General features: G+C 44.4%; 1 protein-coding gene across 1 annotated transcript in view; it reads left to right on the forward strand.

The window, feature by feature from the left end:
- Nucleotides 1-15,655, forward strand: part of LOC147883734 (putative polyribonucleotide nucleotidyltransferase 1, chloroplastic) — a 114,855-nt gene that overhangs the window by 81,426 nt on the left and 17,774 nt on the right. The window contains exons 13-17 of the mRNA XM_087398392.1: nucleotides 1,515-1,604; nucleotides 1,797-1,975; nucleotides 2,103-2,286; nucleotides 14,188-14,235; nucleotides 14,319-14,391. Coding sequence (XP_087254518.1) covers nucleotides 1,515-1,604; nucleotides 1,797-1,975; nucleotides 2,103-2,286; nucleotides 14,188-14,235; nucleotides 14,319-14,391 — 574 coding nt within the window. The remainder of the gene's footprint in view (nucleotides 1-1,514; nucleotides 1,605-1,796; nucleotides 1,976-2,102; nucleotides 2,287-14,187; nucleotides 14,236-14,318; nucleotides 14,392-15,655) is intronic.

Below are 15,655 nucleotides of genomic sequence, written 5' to 3' on the forward strand. Positions count from 1 at the left end.
ACTTGTGTTTTTCAACCTTATCTAAGTTTGACGTGACTTCTCTTTCGACTTGTCTTGTACCTGCACTCTCTCTCTCTCTTTGACTCGTACCTTCAGTAGAAAGTATGAAGTGCATCCATGTGTCGCTGGAGCCCCTCTGCTGAGAAGAGGACTGCGTCATTTGCATACAAGAGAATGTGGAGCAAGGATCTGGCTGGGGAGCATCAAGCCCCCCCTAGAGTCTCAATGTGTGTGACTATTGAGCTCCCTCTCTAATACCGACCCATAAATCTTGGTGAAAGTGTGGCAAGTCATGAGGGTGCGATAATTCCCAATATCCATAGGGTCCCTGACTTTGTGTATGGCACAATAGTGGTGGTTCTCCAAGCAGCTGGGAAGCTGTGGCGTACAGCCTGGTTGAACATTTGTGCTAGGACCGGAGCTAAGACCTCCTGCCCATGTGCAAAGTGGTAAGCTCGTAGGCCCTCATGATCCGATTGTGTAGTTGACGGAGTGCAGCTTGTACATTTTGTATGGTGAACAATTGGCAAGTGGTGGGCTTGGTCAGCTCTCCGATTGTGTAGTTGACGGAGTGCAGCTTGTACATTTTGTATGGTGAACAATTGGCAAGTGGTGGGCTTGGGCATAGAGGACATGTCCAGTGGTGTTTGCATCGGGGCATCATAGAGGGAACATGCATCATTGAAGCCTTAGAAAAGGAGGGTGTCTCCCTGTCTGGAGAACTCCGTGATGTCATCATGGATCGTCCCATATGGGGGTTGTCCTCTGTAGTGACCTCATGTGTATAGGAATGATGTGTCTATAGGAAATTAGCACACTGCAATAATGATCGCTTGGGCATACGGCATCTGAACTCGTATCCACATGTGTCGTGCATGCTCCTCTCTTCGTACCACAGATATGAGTGGTGTCAGGTGTGATTTGAAAAGGACAGCTACCCCCCGAAAACCTCGTACTCTGCTATCTCTTGTCAATTCCCTCCTATGAGCTAACTCCCATTTGTATCATTCTAGGCTCTCATGCGTCTCGGTGTAGAAGATCATATCTTTGTCATTGTATGTCTCCAAGAACCCTCTCGGATCAGACCATAGCGTGCCATTACAATTCCACACTGCTATTTTCAATCCAATGTGTGCACTTGTCCCATGGGCTTGACACCGTCATAATTCCCGATCTTCCTTCTCCTCCTTGTCTCCTCTCTCTCGATTGATTACCTTACCATCTCTATATGCAGCCCATTTCCCTGCTTCTCTTGCTGCCATACCCTTCCTTCAGTGCTCCTATTCTAGGAGAGTGAGGTCGTCATCCAAGTAAATTCGGGTTCCTTCAGAGTCGCCCTCATACTCATGAAGGCGTTCCTGTCCATATCTGTCTGCAACTTCATCACTAGTGGCCTTGTAGGTGCCTCAGGTTTGCCCATTCTCCAAGCTGTCTCGCATGTAAGGTGAGAGAGAGAGAGAGAGAGAGAGAGAGAGAGAGAGAGGCTAATCTCCTTGATGGAAATGGTCATGCAGGCTTTGGCAGTGACAACATTAGGAGGTGATGATATGGGCCAAAGGCTTGATAATTTGACTGACACAGAGACCAAACGTTTTTATTTTCAGGTGTTCTTGTCTTTCAACTTGGTATAATTGTGCATGTCATTTTTCCAATATGGATGTAGTAGTCAATCTCTTTGTTTAATGGAGAGTTGGAGCTTACATTCATTGTAATTCATGTGCGGAAATATAATTTTAATGTGAGGAATCAGGGCATAGCCTGAAAACGTCATAATGGCGGCTTCATGGGAAATGCAGTACGGCTTTCCACCTGCTGCTGTAGGTGAGGCTGGTCGAATTGGAGCACCTAGTCGGAGAGAGATTGGCCATGGAATGCTTGCGGAGAGGGCGCTTGAACATGCACTTCCATCAGGGGAGGATTTTCCGTACACAATTCGTGTTGAGAGCACAATCACCGAAAGTAATGGATCCTCTAGGTTGGAGTCTCACTTTCATATATTAAATGGGCCTTTTCATCCCTTGGAGAGCAGATGTAGTTTTTGCCTTTATGGTTATTTGTTTTAACATTCAATGAGGCTGTTCTAATTGGTGTGTATTTCATAGCATGGCATCTGTTTGTGGAGGGTGCCTCGCAATGCTAGATGCTGGAGTTCCCTTAAAGAGTTCCGTGGCGGGTGTAGCAATGGGATTAATCATTAACACCGAGGAGTTTGGAGGAGATGGAGAACCTTTGATATTGAGTGATATACTTGGAGCAGAGGATGCATTAGGGGACATGGATTTCAAGGTGTGTTTCTTAAAATCCAAGGTGTGTTTTTGGGTGCAAGAAGGCAGCAAATTTGTTTATTCTTTTAAGAAACACATTTTAAGTTGCCAAATGTTTCATGGTCATTACAGTGAGCAAGTGCTTTTACCTTAATGTTATCTGTACCTTGTGCGGCCCTCCTTACCCCTTCTTTATAAAAGAAGTAAATAGAATGAAATAGAAAAACTCGTATTCATCATTTGATGCTTGCGTTTGTTATGTAAGATATACCTTGATTTCTTAAAGAAAAGATAGGTCTACAAATGAGAAATCAGTTATTCCCAAAAAAGAACAAACAAACTAATCCACACATACATGCACACCTTAAGTGTTGTGGCTGTGCCTTGTTATTCCTGAAGGAAGGACTTCATACCCCTAGGGTTTGCCTACGGCCAAGACTTTATGAACGTAGACGTCTCTAATAAATTTGCAAGTATGTTCATAGTCTTAAGAATATCTATGAATGAGACTTGCATGGATGGGAGAAGATGCATATTTTGAAGCATTCTACCACGCATTCACCTTCCTCAAAGTTCTCTCTCCATTTTTCTCGCACCTGTAATGTGATCAATACCAAGGACTATTGTGTGGCTAGCCAGTGGGTCTAATATTTGGATGTCAATTATATTAAGGAAAAAACACATAATATGCCTTGATTATTTTTAGACATGGTGAGTTGCATATGAAGTAGAGAAGAATATTCTCCAACTATCTCCTCCCACAACTGGAGAGAGAGTCCAAACCCACAAATCGCGTTCTAGTGTACACACACACACACACACACACACACACACACACACACACACATATATGTTCAATTGCAACATACTTTACTGGAAGAGGGCCATCTCATCAAACCTTTGTAGATAATCAAATCATGCATCCTTTTCATGTCTACGAAATTATGCCCATATGAGGTGATTGGGGATCGTTTCTCTATGGAAACTCCAGAGACACATGCCTCATCTAGATCAATGTTAGGCACTAGAATTGAGCTGTGATGAAAATCAATGATCGGTACCTGACGTCAACGGTTGTGGCATTCAAGTCCCCAAGAAGGATAACTTCCCCACTAGTCGAGAAGTCTATAATATCGGGATATGAGCCAGCATACGAAGGTGGCATTACAGTTGTGTGTGTGCGTGAGAGAGAGAGAGAGAGAGAGAGAGAGAGAGAGAGAGAGAGAGAGAGAGAGTTTATCAAAGTCTTTGGAAGACAGATGGGTCTATGAGACCATGAAAAACCTGATACAATGAGCTGTGGTAGTGGAGCTACTAAATGAGTATCCACACCAATGCAGAATGCAAGAAACGCAAAATGGCAGTACTAAGTCCTAAGTACAACATAGTCATGTTAATAGTCGACTATATATCAATCTCAGCATCATCGTCATCATCAACATCATCATAATCATCATCATCCTCATCATCAGCAGCGGAAAATCAGGATGGATGAGGCAGTGGAGGCTTGAGGTCAGCAATAGGGCGCTATCGGCCCATCAAGGGTGCAACATACTTTACTGGAAGAGGGCCATCTCATTAAACCTTTGTAGATAATCAAATCATGCATCCTTTCCAGGTCTACGAAATTATGCCCATATGAGGTGATTGGGGATCGTTTGTCTATGGAAACTCTAGAGACACATGCCTCATCTAGATCAATGTTAGGCAATAGAATTGAGCTGTGATGAAAATCAATGTTCGGTACCTGACGTCAACGGTTGTGGCATTCAAGTCCCCAAGAAGGATAACTTCCCCACTAGTCGAGAAGTCTATAATATCGGGATATGAGCCAGCATACGAAGGTGGCATTATAGTTGTGTGTGTGCGTGAGAGAGAGAGAGAGAGAGAGAGAGAGAGAGAGAGAGTATTAAAGTCTTCGGAAGGCCGATGGGTCTATGAGACTGTGAAAAACGTGATACAATGAGCTGTGGTAGTGGAGCTACTAAACGAGTATCCACACCAATGCAGAATGCAAAAAACGCAACGTGGCAGTACTAAGTCCTAAGTACAACGTCCTAAGTACAACATAGTCATGTCGATAGTCGACTATATATCAATCTCAGCATCATCATCATCATCAACATCATCATAATAATAATCATCCTCATCATCAGCAGCGGAAAATCAGGATGGATGAGGCAGCGGAGGCATGAGGTCAGCAATAGGGCGCTGTTGGTCCATCAAGGGTGCAATCCTCTTACGTCTCCTGGTTGTAGCTCTGCGTCTAATCAGGGCCAATGTGACCCTTGTCGGTCGGGGGCTCTGACCCTAAACAAGGAGGGGATGTCCCCGAGTATGATCTGTGTGTCAACCCTTTGTCTGAGTTGTCGGGTCACGGTCATGTCGAGGTCTTGTCTCGTGGGGGTCTCTGTGATCTGGCTGAAAGAACTCCGTGATAGATCCGAGAGAGAGAAGTAGAAGTAGAAGTAGAATTTATTAGCGTCCTCGGGGGGCCAAAAATGACCCATGGGACCCGTCTCGATACGATGTAAAAAGAGTCTCCTCAAGGAGAGGGATCAGGAGTCTATGAGTTCCTGACGACAGGTAAAAAGACGAGTGACAAAAGATCCCAATGCTGCCGGAGAGGCAGTGAAGAGAATTGATGTCAACTGAGCGGAGTCCCCCAGTATCTGCCGGTAGTCCTCCCTGATATGTGCATATCGGGGACACTGTAGAGCTACATGTGCCTCCGTCTCAATTGTTTGCATGTCACGAAGGGTACAGACTCTAGCATGTCTAGGCTGGTGTATCCACGCTCCCTGCTCAATGGCAAATGTATGAGATCTGGTACGGAACCTGGCGATGTTTCTGCGATATAGAAGGGGGATAGGTGTGCTAATATAAGACTGAGCATGAGTCTCTATGGACATGTATGTAGACCAACATGTGGGATTTATGTTGTCTTGGTAATATTCCAGCTTTACCCTCTTTTCACTTGTCAACCAGTGATTCCGCAAAGTGCTCAGTAAAGAGAGAGAGAGAGAGAGAGAGAGAGAGAGAGAGAGAGAGAGGGAGGGAGGGAGGGAGTTTATTAAAGTCTTTTGAAGACCGATGGGTTTATGAGACGAGAAACTTGATATAAGCAAGCTGAAAGGGTGGAGCTACTAACTGAAGCATCAACACCCATGCAAAAAGCAAAACGCTAAATGCTACATAGTGGCGTTCACAATGTTAGACTGCCTCATAAATAAACGCCGCCAAGCATCTTGGATATAGAAAAGAGAAGAAGCGGGATAACAACTCGGAGCTTCTCATACTCATAGTACACTGGACGTGTGAAAATGAAATGCTTCTCATACTCAATCTCTTGTAGGTCACCTAAGGTGCATATGCGTCTCTCGCGGAGGGTTAAACCCTCTGCTCAACCACTCTCAATATGGAGTCTATGTGAAGAGACCTGAAACTGCCCAAGAGAGATCCTCAGTGAATGGGGTAGATGAATCCGCGTATATTCTGGTGGGTCAATATGTGAGGAGATGGTGAGTGAGAGAGAGCAAGAGAGAGTGAGAGTTGGAAGCTTGGAAGCTGAAAGCTGAGTTGCAATAGAAGAGTGTGAGAGTACAACTCAATGAGAGAAAGATAAGGTTTTGTCCTAGTGACAAAACCTTAGTAGTCACTAACCATAGTTAGTGAACTAACTGCGGTTAGGGGGAAAAACCTCTTAAAGAGAGAAAAGTGCCCCTAACTAGCTTATTAAATTACATTGGTCATTGCTGAATTATATCTATAATTCTAACACCCCCCTGCAGTGCCAATGTCATGTACAAGGCTGATCAATAACCAAACGGATATAAGTTCAGGGCACTGCGAAATGCCTCAAACTTTTCACGTGGTAGTGCTTTGGTGAAAATATCTGCAACGTTGTCATGTGTGGACACAAAGATCATACTGATCTCTCCTGCATGCAACTTCTCTCTGACGTAGTGATAGTGAACCTCAATGTGCTTCGTGCGAGCATGAAACACTGGATTCTTTTCCACTGCAATGGCACTCTGACTATCAGTGAGAATTGGAGAAGGACCCTCCAAAGACAGATGAAGATCAGCAAATAGACGTCGCAGCCAGACACATTCAACTGTTGCTGTGAAAGCTGCCCTGTACTCAGCTTCACATGATGAGGTAGCCACTGTAGATTGTTTCTTGCTTATCCAGGAAATGCAAGATTTACCCAAAAAGAAACAATTGCCACTAGTGGACTGCCTAGTGTCATAATCACCAGCCCAATCTGAATCACTGTAGGCATGCATCTGCAAGTCACCCCCCTTGGGAAATAGCAAGCCAAAAGACTTTGTGCCCTTCAAATAAGGGAAGATGCGCTTAACTGCCTGCCAATGCATAGTTTTTGGGCTGTGCATGTACCTGCTCACCTGAGATACTGCAAACTGAATATCAGGTCTAGTGTTGCAGAGATATATGAGGCATCCAACAGCCTGATTGTGAAGTGTGGCATCAACTGATTCTCCTGCATCATGCATTGTGAGTTTCAGCCCCGGCTCCATGGGAGTGGCTATGGGCTTACACTCATGCATGTTAAATCTGTCCAAGAGTTTCTGAACATACTTGGACTGAGACATAATAGTGCCACGTCTCTCATGAGAGAACTGGATCTCCAAATAAAAGTGAAGCAGCCCCAAATCTGACATGTCAAAGTTGGTCTGCAAATCAGCTTTGAAATCTGCAATTTTGTCTTCATTGGACCCTGTGAGCAGTAAGTCATCGACATAAAGAAGGATGACTAAAATTTCCCCCCCATCCATCTTGATGTAGAGGGTGCTCTCAGTAGGACTATTGTGCAGCCCCTTGCTGGTCAAAAAGGCATGGATCTTGGCATACCATGCACGAGGGGCCTGTTTCAGCCCATATAAAGCTTTGTTGAGCCTGCATACTTGAAGTGCATTTGCTGTAATTTCAAAGCCCGGAGGTTGTTTGACATACACCTCTTCCAGCAAGTCCCCATTTAAGAAGGCTGTTTTTATGTCCAACTGATGAACATTCCACTCAAAATGTGCAGCAATTGCAATAACTGATCGGATGGTGGTCATCCGGGATGTAGGAGCGAATGTCTCCTCATAATCTATGCCCTTTTTCTGAGCATAGCCTTTAGCAACTAGCCTTGCCTTATATCTGTCAATGGAGCCATCTGGCTTCCGTTTGACCTTGAAAACCCATCGTGTGCCAATGGCATGTTTACCCTGTGGCAAGTCTACAACATCCCAAGTCTGATTTTTTGCAATGGACTGCAACTCATCGTGCATGGCATTCATCCAATGCACATTATCCTTTGCCTCTTCGAATGTGGCAGGCTCCTCCTCATCAAGGAGAGTACGTGCATATGCTGATTCCATTGAATTAGCACCTTCCATGTGCCTTGCTGCACTGCGAGTCCTGCCAGATAATGGAGCATCAATTTTACTCTCCTTGAGAGTCTGTAACAGCCAGTTTGGGACTGTTTTTGCTGCATGTATGTCTGCGATTTCTTGCTGCACCACCTGTTCCACTGCCTGTGGAGGGGGCAAGACATCCTGTGGCGGAACTGAAGCCTCTGGAGGTTGCTGTAAATTCTGATTTGCATCAGAAAAATCAGTAGGGGAACCCAAGGCAATGGGTAGCAACCCCTCAAAGACATCCTCTGAAGACGAAGGCATTTGAAATTCAGCCTGAGTGTGAGCTGAATTTTCAGAAAATATCACATCTCTACTTACTATGATCTTGCGTGTAGCAGGATTGTAGAGACGGTACCCCTTGCTTTCTGCACTGTAGCCAACAAATATGCATTTGATGGCTTTATCTGACAATTTGTGCCTAAATTCAACTGGCACATGCGCATAAGCAAGGCATCCAAAGACTCGGAAGTGATCCACTGAAGGCTTCCTGTCATTCCAGACCTCATAAGGAGTTTTTGTTTTTAAAGCCTTAGTGGGAGCCCGATTCAAAATGTAATTGGCACACATCAAACCCTCTAGCCAGAATTTGTGAGGCATGTGTTTGCTTTTCAGCATACATCTGTCCATCTCCGTGAGGGTTCTATTTTTCCTCTCAGCTTTGCCATTTTGCTGAGGGGTCAGCCTGACTGTGAGCTGATGCACAATACCCTTGGCTTTGAGAAAAGCATCAAATCTTGCAGATAGGTATTCCCCACCTCTATCTGTGCGCAATGTCTATATCTTGAGTCCGGTTTCGTTTTCAACCATGGCTGAAAAGTGTTTAAACACCGTCAACACTTCAGATTTCTGTTTCAATCCATAAACCCAAGTAAAATTGGAGTAATCATCAATAAATGTAACGAAGTAGAGATGACCACCCAACGATGGAGTCCTCATGGGACCACAGACATCACTGTGTATAATCTGTAATTTGCGGAGAGCTTTAACTGAACCATCCTTCTTGAAGGGGAATCTATGCATCTTGCCTAAAATGCACCCATCACAGGCATGTGGAGGAGGTATCTCAAGAGTTGGCAATGCATCAACCATGGAAAACTTCTGAAGTGTCATCAAGCTGTTGTAATGCATGTGGCCATATCTGGCATGCCATAATTCTGCATTCTGCATGGCAGCTGTAGGGGTAGAAACTGCAAGAGCATGGGCTGCTCTTTTGTCAAAAATATCAAGCTGAAAAAGCCCACGCAGCAGAGTACCAGATAGCCTTAAGGCATAGTCATCTTCCCGGTCTCGGACAGCACATTTGTCATCCTCAAAGATGACCTGAAATCCACCTCTGTTAAGAGTGAACATTGAAAGAAGATTTTTGGTTATGCCAGGCACATATAAGACATCTGAAAGTCTGAAAATTGAGCCATCAATGGCAGTAAGCTCAACATCTCCTGTGCCACGTACTGAATATGATGAGTTGTTGGCACAAGTGACTTTCTTACCAACGGGAGGTGGATGCAAGGAAGTAAAAAGACACTTCCTAGAAGTGATGTGCTTGGATGCACCGCTGTGAAAATACCATGTGTTCAGTGTTTCATTAACACTGAAAGCAGATGCATCTGTAGAAGAGTCATAACTGCAAGTCAAAAATGCATATGTATCATCACTGCAAGTGGCTGTACTATCCCGAGCATCTGGAACAGCCAACCTAGAATCTGAAATGCAAGATAAAAAGGCATAATCCTGTCCAACAAAGTTGGCTGTAGCATCCCCACGGTCAGATGCATGAGGAGCTGAATCTGAAACAGCCATACCCGAGCTGTTTTTTTTTTCTTTTGCAAGCCTTTTCCTGCATTCTGCTATGTGATGACCTGGCTTTTTGCAGTAGTGACAAAAACCCTTCTTCTTGGGCTTACTTGCATCATTTTTAGCCTTTTGTGAAGGCTGTCCTGACCCACTGGAAGGCTGATTTACTGATGTCTTTGCCTGGCTCTTTGTTTTTGATTTAAATTTTGAGAGCATGCACGTGAAGCCAAATTTTTCCTGGTCTGCTCTTCCTGAAGCAGAAGTCCTATCAACTCATGAAAAGTGAGAGGATTTGCACCCCCCCTCAATGATAAGTTCAGCGAGGTATGAAAGCTGAGATAAGACTCAGGAAGAGAATTCAGAGTGGTTGTAATCATCTCTGAATCAGGAATAATTTCATCTATGTTTAACAATTGCTCTCTGAGATCCTGTAGCTTTGTGAGGTGGACTGACATGGAGTCACCCTCTTCCATATGTGTATTACTCAACTCTCTTTTCAAGAAAGATACCCTTGCATCATTCCGAGCTGCATACATGCTTTCCAAAATATCCCACGCTGCCCTGGAGGTCTTACACGACCGGATATGCGGAATGATAAATCTTTTCACTGAAAGAGAGATGCATGACAAAGCTAAGGCATCCCGTGAATCCCATCTCTTCTGCTCTGGAGTAGTGACTGTAGCTGCACCAACAACTTGTCCTGCAGCTGCACCCTGTGCACGACCTCTTCCACCTCCTTGCTGAGGAGGGGTAGCAGGTGCAATATCTGCTGGTCGGATCTCATCCCCATTGACATAATCCCATAAATTGTGAGAAATCAGAATATTGCGTACCATGAAACTCCAGAGGGAGTAGTTGGTACCATCCAACTTGTCTTCCTGTGAAAGACCACCGAACTGGAAGTCATTCTGATTTTGATGGGCCATATCTGAGAAAGAGATTGAAGCAGATACAAAGCTGAATTCCCTCACTGGGAATGAAATGCACAACTCCCAAAAAAGACAGCCAAGCACGTGCTGTAAATGCAACTTAGATTTCTGTACTTGCACTGTCAGAAATTTGTCCAAGCATAAAAAACTCTCCAAAATCTGCCAAAAGTGCTTCAAACACTCCAAGAAAGGCAGTATGAACTGAATACTCCAAAAATTGCTCTCCCAACACAAAAGCCCCAAAATAGGCCTGAAATTGCAACTGGAAAGGGGCAAATTGAACAAAAGCCCCAAATGTTGCAAGAATTGCGCTCTGTCTGCAAAAGCCCCAAATTTTACTCTAAAATTGCAGTGTAATCACAAAATCCTCAAATTTTTTCAAGAAATTGTACTGCAGAACTTAAAGCCCCAAGTTTCGTGCTTGAAATTGCAATCAGAAAGGGGCAAATTCACCAAAAGCCCCAAATTTGCAATTTCTGAACAAAACCCCCAAATTTGCAGATCTATCTGCAATGTTTGCTTTGCAAGTAACTGTGAACCTGCAGATGAAGGAAATGCCGTACGGATCTGCAGGTACAAATCTGCCACACGTGCGGATGTACGACAGAGTACTGATGATGTAGAACCGTATGGCGATGACAAGGTGTACTGAAATAGGAACCTGTACGGAAACAGGTACAACTACCTGTTGTACAGTGTGTACACACAAGTATACTGATAGCAGGTACTGCAGGTACAAAATTCGTACGGAAGGTGACGCAAGTACGGTTGCAATAGGTACGGTACGCAGGTACGAAGACAGGTACGGTACACGATGTACTGCGCTGTACGGCGAAACTGTACGGTACGCGGGTGTACGGACGAGCAGTGCGGTACGCTCTGTACGGACGACCACGGCGAGTTGTACGTACGAAAGTGTACGGGGGCAGAGCTGTATGGCGAAATTGTACGGGAGCTGAGGTGTACGGCGGAACTGTACGGCAGGATTCCGTACAGTCGTACGGACTGTACGGACGAGGTGTCGCAGACTGTAGCTGGAGCTGAACGGGGAGGTTGGAGCTGAAGGCAAAGAGCAGGAGCTGAAAGGAGCAGGGAGCACAGAGCTCTTGAACCCGCTCTGATACCAAATGTGAGGAGATGGTGAGTGAGAGAGAGCAAGAGAGAGTGAGAGCTGGAAGCTTGGAAGCTGAAAGCTGAGTTGCAATAGAAGAGTGTGAGAGTACAACTCAATGAGAGAAAGATAAGGTTTTGTCCTAGTGACAAAACCTTAGTAGTCACTAACCATAGTTAGTGAACTAACTGCGGTTAGGGGAAAAAACCTCTTAAAGAGGGAAAAGTGCCCCTAACTAGCTTATTATATTACATTGGTCACTGCTGAATTATATCTATAATTCTAACACAATAAACCCCTCATCTGAGATAGGTAGGCAATGATCTCTGTAGAAGCTGAGCTTCACTGGGAGCTGATTTGGTTCCAACCCGGTCTGGAATGTGTGTAGCTGCAGAAGATCCTCACGTATGACGTGGTTGACCTCATGATACCGGAGTGGGATGAATGGCGCATCAATGCTGTACTGGGAGGAATTTTATCTATGTGGAGCCCCAGTGGCTCAAACCACCTCTTTGTGTGTGCAAACCGGCATCTCTGGTCACCTCTAACTTATAGTGCCATAGAAGAGGACAATGCCAGCCACGGTAATCTGCTGCGTCCAAAGGTTTCAGTCTCTATACCCCCTAACTCAATATAGGTAGGTGATGACCGGAAATGTTACATTGAGCTGCAATGGAGATGTCCCAAACTCAGCCTGGATGATCTGGTGAGGAACGGGCGGCTTATTGCGAATCATCCGTGAAAATATGAGAACTTGAAGGTGCTCCACACGAGCCACTATGTATCTGACAGATTCGGCCCCTAGCAAGGGCTGCCATACATTCCTGCTGGGAGGACCAGGGAGTCCAAAAGTAAGCTCTTGATCCAAGGGTCCTGAAAGTGTGAGCGGAAGCATTGCCTCTCGAGTCTGGCCAACAAGGTGTACCCTCTGCTCAAGCGAGGTTGCACCGCCGGTCTCATAGTGAAAATAGGTCCGGAAAAGAGAACCCCTAAGTATGTGTATGACGAGACAATCTCGACCGGTGACCCATCAAAAATGAATTGCTTTCGATGCATAGCGAGACGAGATGTATTGAAGATCGTAACCTTGGTTTTACCAAGGTTGACATTCAAATCATCCGACTAAGTGCCTTTGGAGCTCATCTAAGTGCCTCTTCAACCCTCTGCTGAGGAAGAGAGAGAGAGAGAGAGAGAGAGAGAGAGAGAGAGATATGATATGATTGTATTAAAATTAGCGTGAGACCGTTTAGGATCTATGGGACTGGCAATCACTATCAACTAATAGTGATTCCTTACATCTTGTGAGAGAAAATAGTACAAACTTGTTAAGAAGTACTTGTTAGGCTAGCTTGTGAGCTAGTCCTACTACCTTGGTGCGACGTTCCAAACTCTTTCAGGTGGCTTGCTATCTTTTTGGCATCAACAGGTTTTATACCCCTTGATTCCATCCACTTTATTCCCTCTGTGTGTCAACCTATGGTTTGCGTGGCTACAATCGCCTTGTGTGGTATCCTACTGGTGTCTATCCTCTCAACTTTGTTGAGGTAAGCCATGAATTGATGTATAACTTCCCCTTCTAGAGGTATCATACCTGTTTCAGCTAGTAGGATGGGTAGGGTGTCCGTGCCTTACCCGTAACTCCCCTATTAGAAAGCACTTATGTAAAGTTTCTATTCTTTCTCAGTATATCCTTGAGATCCAGGGTGCCCAAGCGAGGCATCCGTAAAGGATAAGGATTGCTGTCTGCACAAGCATGGTATATAGAAACTTTGTCTTTTCCTAATTCCACAGATGTGCTTTTCTGCATTTATTTTGGAAGCTATATAGAGCTTTCAACCCCCCCAGAATCGTCCTTTCCACACATGCATTCCGTTTGTAGTTGTCTATGAAATCCAATCCTAGATATTTTATATGTGTTGACTGTTTTCAGGGATTCCAGTTCAAATATGACATCTACCTGTTTGTTACGCGTCCCGATCACCATTACCTTTGTATTGTCTATATTGACCTGCATTCCAGAGTGTTTACAGATTTCTCGCAGTGCATCTAAATGTGCTTGCAGTCTCTCCTTGTTCTTTGGGGTGAATACCGCATCAGCTGCATAGATAAACTTAACAAAGCGTACTCTACAATCCAAACACCTCCCTTGCTGTGCACTCTCATCAACTCTTCCAACTCATTGATAAACAGCCCGAAAAGTGTTGGTGAGAGGGGCCAGCCTTGCTTAACCCCTATGTCACTCCTTATTACAGCTTTCCCCTTGGAGCACGACCCATCCACTAGTGGCTGTACTAATTCAGCTAGAACCTTCTCTCTCATATATATATATATATATATATATATAGAGAGAGAGAGAGAGAGAGAGAGAGAGAGAGAGAGAGAGAGAGAGTGACTCTCGCACAAAAGTTATGAACTTAGCAGTCTAGTAATCCATAAGGCTGCCTTTGAGCCTTTAGGTGATTTATTATTTAGAGCAATTTAAGTGATTCAATTTCTTTTGATTATTAGAGTGATGTAAGGTGACCCAATTACTTTCGATTAACAACGGGAGATTTAACTCAACCAAGTTATGAGCTTGGGACTTCGTGAGGTATATGCACCTGATGCTAGTAAGCTGATTCATAATTGCTTGGTCAGTTGGGTATTGATGTATTTTCTTGCAGATTGCAGGTAACGAGGCTGGAATTACAGCTTTTCAGATGGACATTAAGGTGAGGTGATTATGCATTCATGGATGATGCTGTAGCCAAATGAGTGGTGCCTTTTATGAGAACTTTTATCTGATTCTGGACAGGTTGAAGGTGTAAGTTTGGATATTTTAAACAAAGCTCTTCTACAAGCTAAAAATGGAAGGTGCCATATTCTTGGTATGGTTTGGGCTCTCACTACCATCCCAAATTCCCATTAAATGTGCATACTATTATTTTCTCCTATACAAGTTGCAAGACGTTTTACTGTTTTACGGTCAGTAATAGTATGATCAAAAACATTATCTTGTAACTGCATACAAGACTTCTTGGAATAAACACCGTTTTAATACAATGCAAAGATATTGTACATTGTATTTGTAGGCCATCTCCTGGTGGTTCTAGTGATGCCCTATAGGCCATGGTATGTGCCTTGTAGGCATAAATAAAGGCACTTGTAGTGTTAGTGCCTTTTAGGCCACATAGGACACTTAGTCCTATGTGACACCTAGGACACTTAGTCCTAGGTCTAGGTACTTGTACCTTGTACTTCTCTTATTCCTATTATCCAAGTTTTGACGTGACGGCTAAGACTTGTGCTCTCTCTCTCAATCGATCCTACAGTGGTATCAGAGCTGATGTGAGTCCAGGTGTAGGAGAAGACGAGTCAAGCCCTGCTCTGATACCACTGTAGGATCGATTGAGAGAGAGAGCACAAGTACTAGCTGTACGGACAGCTCAAGTACAGTGTACAGCGATTGTACAGGATCAAGTACACTGTACGATGTAAGGTGTACGGCCGTACGTTGTACGGAGATCTGAAGTACTGCAGTTGTATGGAGTCTCCCACGTGCAGGTACGGAAGATGTACGTATTATAGTACGACGATCAGTACGGACAGTAAGGCAATGTAGGTATTGATCTGTACAGTGGCGCAAGTAGTGAAGGATCTGTACGGTGATTGAAGTACGGAACTGTACGGCGAAGCACAGTACGATACCCTGTACGGACAGGTACGGAGAGCAGTACGGATGTACAACAGGTGTATTGATCGCAGGTACGGAAATGTACAGCGGGTGTACTGATCGCAGGTACGACGGATGTACGGACAGCTAATACAGAAATGTACGGGCAGTTGGTGTTTTTTGGGGCGTTCAGTTCATTTCACCTTATTTGGTCTGCAATCTCTTGTTGTTTGCAATACATTGGGACAGATTGGAGAACATTGAGTCACATTTGCTAGACATTGAGTCAGATTTTCAAGACATTGAGTCAGATTCGCATAGATTGGGTCACATTTGCAAAATTTCAGCAAAATTTGGGGCTTTTCTGTATTTGCCCTCTTTTTGGCCTATTTGGCCTCAATAAATTTGGGGCTTTTGCCAAATTTGCTGTTTTTGCAGTGAACATTGCCTGCCACAGTCACATTTGGGTCAGATCTGCA

Source organism: Dipteris shenzhenensis, chromosome 27 (genome assembly GCF_047967505.1).
Source record: "Dipteris shenzhenensis isolate YYH24624 ecotype China chromosome 27, Dip_SZ_1.0, whole genome shotgun sequence".
NCBI classification, from domain to species: domain Eukaryota; kingdom Viridiplantae; phylum Streptophyta; class Polypodiopsida; order Gleicheniales; family Dipteridaceae; genus Dipteris; species Dipteris shenzhenensis.